The following is an 8614-nucleotide window of genomic DNA, read 5'->3' as shown; positions in this document are numbered from 1 at the left end:
AGCCTGAACTGAAAGTTGTTAGCATAAGTGGAATTGCTCCAACTGGATTTTTTAATCAGGAATGCTGTTGTAATTCTGTTGTTGTGTTGTGGTTCCATACCTCGTTGATATCAAAAGAGCACATAATAAAAATGTTCCTCCTTGCCATCACTGATGATGCTCTTGATCAAGCATTCTCATCCAAGAGGGCATGGCCATACATCAGTGGCTCGAGTTTCCTGATTGTCTAGTATTGCCTTAAGTAGGAATCACCTGACTACATCCCAGCTAAGTGAAACTATTGGTGGCTCTACTCCACAGCTGGAGAAGAATCCTGAGACAGAGAAGAAAAACTCTTTTCTCCCAGAACTCTTTATGTTATACTCTAACACAGGAGATTCTGTGTTTTCTGGTCACTTGTTCTTCTAGGGCCAGTTGGATGCAAAATAGTGAATAGATGTTTCATCTAGGTTTTAGGATCATTTGAAATGGGCAAAGAATTAACGGAAATGTTTCTTACAGAAGCTGAGATTAAAGACTCTGTGCCACACTTCTTCATTTTCTGTTTAAACTTTCAGGCTTAAAGTGGTTTACAACTGTCAGTTCTTTATTGCTCTGTCAAACAAAGGTGAAGAAATGTTATATCATTTTGTTTGCCTTAACGCCAGTCTTCAAAAAATGGGCAGGGTGATTTCAACAATATTCTGTAACAAGTCTGCAGCCAAATTTGGACTTCTTTCTAAATGAGAGGCAAATGGAAATGGAGCCCACTTCACTAAGAAAGATTACAGAGCCCCAGCTACACTGTGTTCTGTTCCAACTTGTTGCTTGCTGTAGAATCACACGTGCACCGATGCAAATATATATGCTAAGTGGAGAGGACCAATTTCTGATGAAATACCACTTTAATTAAAGAGTTGAATGTGGGATAAAACTCCACTAAAAGTAAAAACATAAAGGTTTGAATTGAAATTCAATTGAAACTGGTTTTTCCTTGGTGGAAAAAAGGAAAGGAATTGTTATTGGCTTAGGTACATACAATAAAACTGCCTTTCAGATAATCTACCTAGTTTCTATGGTCTGACAACACATGTAAGTAGCATTTATACTGCAACTGAGGCCTTATATGTAAATATATTTGCTTTTGTATAACATATGTACATCTGCATGCATAAGCACATCCAGCACTGGTACCTGTACAAATACAAATAGTCTGTCTATGGCCTGAAACTCTTTCTTTGAGCTTTGCTTTCAGGGAGTTTGGAAGTCAGGCAGGATCAGTGGAATTTCAGTGTATTTCATTTGGGGTTGGAAAGTTGGTAAGCAGCACCATTCCATTGAGTCATTTGCTGCCTGGTACATAGTGACTCATCATAGTATTTGGCACTGTGCTGCTGAATGTGCCAAAATCAAACATTTCACTGTTTTCCTTCACATGTTCCCTGACATACTCCTAAGAGCAATGCAGTAGTACCACTCTCCTGACTGTACTCCAAGTGAAGTAATAAAATAATGTTTCCAGAGAATGTGGTCATTTGCTTTTCTCGGCAGCAATATGCAGTGACTTTCCATTAGAGGACCTCCTACTCAAAGATCTTGGAAGATGAAGGCAAGCCCTGACCCTTTCTACTACAGGAATAAGGTTTATATCAGCTTTCCTCCTGCATGTCAGCTATGTGAGCACACATACTACTATACAGTAAAGAGATTGATTTTCAAATGGGGGAAACAGACTTAGGCTGTCTTACGTAATTTATCAGAAAGCCTCCCCTGAAGTAGAGAACAGAGATACAAAACAGAATATGGCCAAAGTCAGCCCTGGCCTATGCAATTAAGTGGATTAATAATTTTGCAATATAATTACTACCTTGTTCACACCAAGATCAGCTACAGAATTGTCTCCAAATGTTTTCTGCAAGAGTAATGGAAGATACCCAACAAAACTGATAATGCTTTAAGTTTCTGTTTCCAAAGAGAATCTAAAACAATACCAACAGTTCTCTGCCGCTTGGACTAAGGAACACTCGTTCAACCCAACACAATGGAAAAAGCAGCTCGAAGAAGGGGATTTATCTTATGCTATAAGCTACTGTAGAAAAAACACTTCATAGGAAATAGCTCTGTGATCAACCATTCATTCAAGAATAATACCTACTGGCATGCTTCATAATAGACAGGTTCTGGTTACTTGCTGTTACCTGCTTCCTGAGCAGTTTGTACTTGTGAAGGTTGTTATGTAGATCAGTTTGTAACCGTTGCTTTTGTTGAAGCTGTTTTCCCAGTATTCCTGTGTATCACATATTTAAATTACAGACCTTTCTGCTGGTCTTTCTGTTAAGACACTTGAGATAGTAGTGTCTCATTTACTCTAAGATGCTGATTTTTCACAGGCACAATGACACACCAACACATACCCAAATACTACATAACATAAAGATATGTTGATTCTGTGGCGTTCCCTTGCCCTATATCTTTTTCAACTGCAGAGACTGTGCTTTTTAGCTTGTCTTGTTCCTGTGCAGCAAGTTGCCTTCTAAGATCAAGGAAAAGAATCCCACAAATGAAATCCCAACAACTGAGGAGTTTATACATGCATGCTTAGCCTATCATATACACACACAGGGGAATCCAGCCTGGCAGGTCAGATGGATGGCTCACAGGGCTGTATTTAAACAAAGTTAGCCTATGAACCAAACCATTTTATCTACCTGAAACTTTAATTTCAATGTCAAGGAAAGAGTTTAAAGGTAAGAAGCATGTTGGATGGGAGGTCAGAAACAGTAATGGCCAAGGACAATAAAAATTGTATTTTTATGGCAGAATTTTTTTTTTTTTGTGGCATTTGCTGATTTCTTGCTTTTAACAGCACCATGAAAGAACTGATAAAACTGAGCTACCTGATGTAGAAGCAGCAGCTAGGGCACTGTGCGTTATTACACATGGGATGAAGCCAGTCCTTTAAGAGTTAAGTTTATGGGAGGTGGGACTGAAGCATGTAATTATACTTACTTTCAATTGTTGAATAATACTTTAAACCTCTAGGAGGCAGATTTTTTTTTTCTCTGAGACAAATTATAAAACAAAGCTCTTGCATAATGTGAAGCTGGCAGACATTCAGACAGGAGAAACAGGACCTGCTGTCCTAGATAACCATACACACATGCTCTGTGAAACAGAGCAAAAACTTATCTTAGCTGCTGCTCTCAGGCTTCAGCACTGAGTGACCAACATGGCATGTAAAAGGCTTCCATTTCAGGGTCACAATTTCTGAGTCCAACAGAAAGCCTAGAAATGTGATTTTATTTATAAGCTTCACAACTTTGACAGCCTTTACACATTTGTATCATTCCCATGGATAAGGAATGGAGAACAGTTCTGATAGGTTCTTCAAGCTTTAAAAAAAAAAAAAAAAAAGTCAAAAATCAATCTAGAAACCAATCTGGAGTGAAGCAAGGAGCTCAAGCTGGTGTTAGTTACACTACTTTATCTTTGCATTTTAATTGATTTTAATTTAATTTGTTTTTTTGTTGGTTTTAGTCTGGAGCATGCTTTGCTTATTAGCCAAGTAAAACACCCATCTGCATGAGCTGCAGCCTCAGTCACTGCAGGCTGTTCATCCCCGCACTGCCCTGCAGAGGAGCTGGTGCCCGGGGTCCTGTTGGAAGGTGCATGCTGCCCTCTAGTCGCCTTTGAGTTGCAGTGCCTTTCGAGAAGCACAACCCCACTCCCAAGCTAACCAGGGCTTGCCTCGGCTATTTTAAGGTGCAGGATGCACAAGGACCTTAGAATACGAATCAAAGTAGGAGTTTTTACCAGCCCCATTCTTTGCTGTACTAATTCAGAAGCCCCGGAAAAGATGGAAAGTTTACAGTACTTTCACTGCAAATGTTTTCAGACATCAGAGAAAAAGAGGTCCAAGTCCACACCACAGGAGATATAAGGCACCATGCTGGTCTCCAGTCCAATAGTGTTTCACTACGTGCCTTGGCACCATTAGCACACAGCAGTAGCTTCTAACTTGCCTTCACTTCCATTCCCCTCAGTGAAGCTAAGTTTTAGCTTTCAACAAAAGCCACAGTGTATTTGGTTAGTCACAAATTTAGCAGGCAAAAAGAATTCATACTACTGTTCTTACCTGTTAAATTACCTGTACTTTGCCAGAGCCCTGTCTTTTCCCCTTGAAACCATCCCTTCTTCCAGAGGAATTACAGAAATGTCTACAGATGCAGCTTCCCCCAAGAGCAGTTCAGATTTTTCAAGCCAAGTAGATGTTAAACCTGGACTGACTGTACAAATTTTCTCTTTCTCTGGCTCATGCTCTTGGGTACTACAGTGGGATGTTGGACCAACCCTGAAATTCAGTTTTAGCTTCTACTTTACCCCTCAACTAAATTTTTAAGGGTTTGACCACACAATGATTTTGAATTAACCACAGACAAGGCCCCATTTTTGCAATTGCATTTATTCTATCTCAAGACTCAAATCTTATTGAAAGCAGCTACATCCATTGATTGTACGTAATCTTCAAAAGCTGTTATTCTCTCTTCCAGCATATCTGTTCCAACTTTATCATCTTCAACAACGCACTGGATCTGAAGCTTTTTGATACCATAGCCAACTGGTACCAGCTTGGCTACAAAAACAAAGGAAGAAAAAGAATAGCATTGGTACTCTTTGATTGGTGAGATCTCTTAAAAATGCAGATCTAAGATTGAACTGAGCAAGTTTGCAGAAATACATAAACAGCGTAATTTGCTCCAGATTATAAACTACATCATTAATACCACAGCATGCACAAAGTGGTTCGAAAAGGGTTTCTTTCTGTGGGTGTCCCCCGACCAAACCAGTGATGTGTGTGAATGGGTGTCTGCTTGCTGCATTAGGTGCCATACAGGGAGCTGCAGGATAGCAGAGCCAGTTTTAAAGCTTCTGAAACCTGCATCTGGATCTTAACCTGGCTGCTGCACTAATACACCTCTTTGACTATGTCAAGATACAATGCAGGAATGCAATTCCTGCACTGTTGCAGCTACCTACATTTTAACAGATCAGGAAACAGCAAGCACAACTCTACCCATTCATATGCTGTATGTTAAGGGACTGCACTATCTTTCTGCCTTGAAATTTTCTCCTACTTACAGGATCCCCAGACCAATCCATCTGCTTGAATGCTTCGAACACATTCCTCTAGCTTGGCCATGTCTGTCTCATCATCCCAAGGCTTCACATCAAGTAAGATCGATGATTTGGCAACAACAGCTGGTTCTAGGGGAAGAAAACCACCATTAAAAACTAGGAAATGTTCAAAACCTCATTAATATACTTGCAAACTAGCTTTACAAGAGCTATTATTCCAATTTCATCAACAAGAACTTCCTCTTGTGACAGGCTTCTTGTACCAACATATATTCCCTAGACTATTTCAGCTCTACCTATGTAGAAGATGTACATATGCTCTTCAGAAAGTCTCATAAGAAAACACAGATTAAGAATCGTAAGTTGTTTGTTACACAGGAAGTCCTTTTCAGAGGATCTGAGAAAGAGCTTAATCCTGTGTAACAGTTTATTTGCCACAGAGGGAATACTGCAACTGCTACAATTCTGAACAGTTCCAGACCAGTAGCTGTGGAGGACCTTGAGCAGTGCAGCCTTTTCCATAAACTTTTAAAGAAAATCCTGGGGTTATCTCCATTTAAACAGAAAGCTCAGCCTCTGGATTAAATCAAACAAGAGTGTATTAACAGGTCAAAAGCTATGTTAAGGTTACTATTTGCTATAGGAAAGGCTAAGCCCACAGGCCACTCAAGTGAAGCTAAGTACTCTGTCTCATTCCAGTCAAGCCTGTATGTTACAGTTAATTAGTATTTCTAGCCCCCCCCATTCAAGTGTATGAAAATTAATCCCAGTGTAAGAGATTAAAAAGTTCCTGGTAGACATACTTTTGGACTTCTTTGATTCATACTGGGCCAAACGTTCTTCCCTCAGTTTCTTTGCTTCTTCACTTTCCTGAAAGAGAAACCTGAAGTTACAGAAAAGCACCAAACCCTGCATCTTCAAAGCACTGCCAAACTGACTGGCATCTACTCAGGCAAAAACAAATCATCACAACCATCAGCCGAAAGATGGTGATTTTTTTGTTTTATTCATCATGTAGCCAGTCAAAGCAGGCAATTCATCCCATTGCAACCCATTTCTTTCTAACTCTTTTTACCTTCCAAGCTCTTCTGTTTTGCAAAGAGTTGAATTTGAGAATTCTAAATAGGATCTGGTATTAAGGTCACAAATTTAAGTAACTTAAACTAGTTGAGGCAAAGATCTGCATACCTGGGTATTCCTAAAACCCCAAACATAATACAAAAAGGTCACAAGTACCTCCTCATCATCAGATCCAAAAAGATCAATGTCATCATCATCTTTGCTATCTGTGGCTGCCCCTGTTGTGTCCTCCACATCAGCAGGACCGTACTTCCCCAAAGCCTTCTTTACTCCTGGCAAGCTGAAAGAAAAAAAGCAGGTATTAGGAACCCACTCAAGTGTCAATACAAATACCAACAGTCTGTCAATGAAACTACAAGTGCATTCAGAATCAAATGCTGCTCAGAAAAAAACCAACCACATTTAAATCCAATTCTGCTACTTGAAAAGGAACCTCCCCAAAAATGACTCCTGATGCTCCTGACATTCTGCTGCAACTGAAGTCCCATATCCAAGGACTGTTCATCTGAACTGACATGATCCTGACCAACACTGCTGTTCCACCAAAATGTATAGATAAAAACCAGCTTCTTATTGGTATCATTTATCTGTAGTATAGTCTATGTATGAAAAGTTATCAACTTCCTGTTCATGGTCTTCTATGAATACTTTGTTTAAAAACAGTGACAGCAACCACCTTGCTGCAAACTTTGGAAGTTTCAGTGAATGCTTTACCCTGAAAGCTGGCTCTCAATAGCACAAGGAGGGACCACAACCCCCAACTTAACTGCTCTCCTACAGCTCATATAGTTCTGTAGTTTTAGGATAAGCTTGTAGTTTTACTATTACTGTGAACTGCTTTTACAAGAATCATAAAACCAGCTTTAGCTTCAGGAACTGTGAGTAGTTTCCACAGAGCAAACTTTGTGAAGTAGCTTTATAATCTCAGTCCCCTTCAGCATTGTAAGGGCTTCAGAAACTTTACAAGAGTTCCCTCCAAACCAGACTGAGGCACATAGAGGAGGCAGTGCAGCAACACTGACACTACCTATGCTGTACCTTTTTAGAGAGGCCTGCAGTCTCCACAGAAGTCAATACAGCACCTTTCATGAACACTAAAATCACTAAAAAAAAAAAGATAGCATTTGCTTTCACATTTCCCCTTGTTATGTGCTTCTGCACTGCAAATCATCTTTTTTGTTCTACCTACCAGAACTAAAAACCTGAATTAAACACTTTCCTTATCTATCATCTACATATTGTATGTTTATCTCTCAAGACTCCTGTAACACTTTCCAATCCATTTTGGTGTCACCTTTATGGGGTCGATTACTAGTAATTTCCAGCTTTCAGCAGTTCTTTGTGTAAATGGCAGCAACAACACTCAAGCCTTTCTTATGAGCTTCAGTAGAAATGTCAACAACTGACCAGAGACAGAATCACATTGCCTAAATGCTGAGAGAAGAAGCCTCCTCTGTAAAGCACTGACAGAAGAAGCCTCCTCTGCTGCTAGACCTGTTTCTATTCCAACAGCAACCCAAAAAGCCACAGAGTACCAGTAAAAACCAACGGTTTGTTCAAACTCGAGGAAAAAAATGCAACACTTCGTAAACCAGCCTGCATACGTATTTAAACTCTTTATACGAAACATACCTTGCCTTTTGCTTTTCGTACGACTTAATATGATTGTACCACCGAAGAGCATGAAACAAGTCTGCAGGAGGTGGGGCACTGATTGCTTCGAAGACTGCTATATCAGCCTGAGACGGGACATACCTGCGGAGAACAAGCCTAAGATTAATTCCCTTTCTCGGTGCACGCAGGAGGACGTGAAGCAGTAACCACCGAGCACTGAGATGACCGCGCTGTACTAGCGGCTCTGTGCGTCCCTCGGGCTGCTACTGGGCCCAGGAACGAGCTCCGCGTTAAATGCCCAAAGCCAAGCGGGCTGTGGTGGTTCACGAGCTCTGCCAGCTCCGGCCCTGCGCCCCGCAGAACGGCCCCAAACAGCAGCTGCCGAAAGGCCCCATCCCGCCAGGCCAGCGGACCTCACCGCGGCCTGGCCATGCCGGCGTCCCCCGAGCCCTAGCCGCTTCTCACCCCTCGATGTAACTCCTGTCAGCCAGGAAATCATTGAGGACCCGGAGGCCAGCGGCGGACTTCAGGTCCCCAAAGCCCATGCCAGCAGCGGCGCGAACACACGCGCTCCAACCCAAGCCGCCGCTCAAAGAGGCCCGGCAGCCCCCGCGCCTCCGTTATATAGCGCATGGGATCCCTCCGCGATATTGCACGCGTAAGTATCCCTCCACAAGAATAAATCGCGAAGTAGTTCCTCACACGTTGAATGCTGCAGCGCACGGCGTGCAGCGGCTGGGACGTTAGCGATGCGGAGTAACGAACATGAAGTTAATGATAGTGTTACAGGGGTATTGTGGCGCTC

At 41.6% G+C, this 8614-nt stretch overlaps 1 protein-coding gene and 2 non-coding genes across 3 annotated transcripts; all 3 read right to left on the bottom strand.

Annotated features, from left to right (window-relative positions):
• Positions 1-4424: 4424 nt before the first annotated feature.
• Positions 4425-8426, bottom strand: EEF1B2 (eukaryotic translation elongation factor 1 beta 2). The gene is made up of 6 exons (XM_061455613.1): positions 8275-8426; positions 7828-7950; positions 6352-6475; positions 5919-5985; positions 5119-5244; positions 4425-4612 (listed from the first exon to the last, which is right to left on the bottom strand). Exons 1-6 carry the CDS (start codon positions 8352-8354, stop codon positions 4458-4460), a joined length of 675 nt encoding a protein of 224 aa, XP_061311597.1. The 5' UTR covers positions 8355-8426; the 3' UTR covers positions 4425-4457.
• Positions 5477-5610, bottom strand: LOC133274007 (small nucleolar RNA SNORA41). The gene has a single exon (XR_009744996.1). It is a non-coding gene; the product is annotated as a small nucleolar RNA SNORA41 (small nucleolar RNA).
• On the bottom strand, positions 6057-6137 carry LOC133274069 (small nucleolar RNA SNORD51). Its single transcript, XR_009745021.1, has one exon. It is a non-coding gene; the product is annotated as a small nucleolar RNA SNORD51 (small nucleolar RNA).
• Positions 8427-8614: the final 188 nt, after the last annotated feature.

The sequence above is a fragment of the Pezoporus flaviventris genome, unplaced genomic scaffold (assembly GCF_033815535.1).
Source record: "Pezoporus flaviventris isolate CSIRO_AGI_PZ_B2104156 unplaced genomic scaffold, CSIRO_AGI_Pfla_v1 ptg000001l, whole genome shotgun sequence".
Classification (NCBI taxonomy): domain Eukaryota; kingdom Metazoa; phylum Chordata; class Aves; order Psittaciformes; family Psittacidae; genus Pezoporus; species Pezoporus flaviventris.
This window is presented reverse-complemented; position numbering and strand designations above follow the sequence as displayed.

Coding starts and splice junctions, on each gene's coding strand:
- EEF1B2 (XM_061455613.1), bottom strand. CDS start 8,354: ATGGGCTTTGGGGACCTGAAGTCCGCCGCTGGCCTCCGGGTCCTCAAT. Junction 7,951..8,274: donor GACAGGAGTTACATCGAGGG/GTGAGAAGCGGC, acceptor TGTTCTCCGCAG/GTATGTCCCGTCTCAGGCTG. Junction 5,245..5,918: donor TGAATCAAAGAAGTCCAAAA/GTATGTCTACCA, acceptor TTCTTCCCCTAG/AACCAGCTGTTGTTGCCAAA.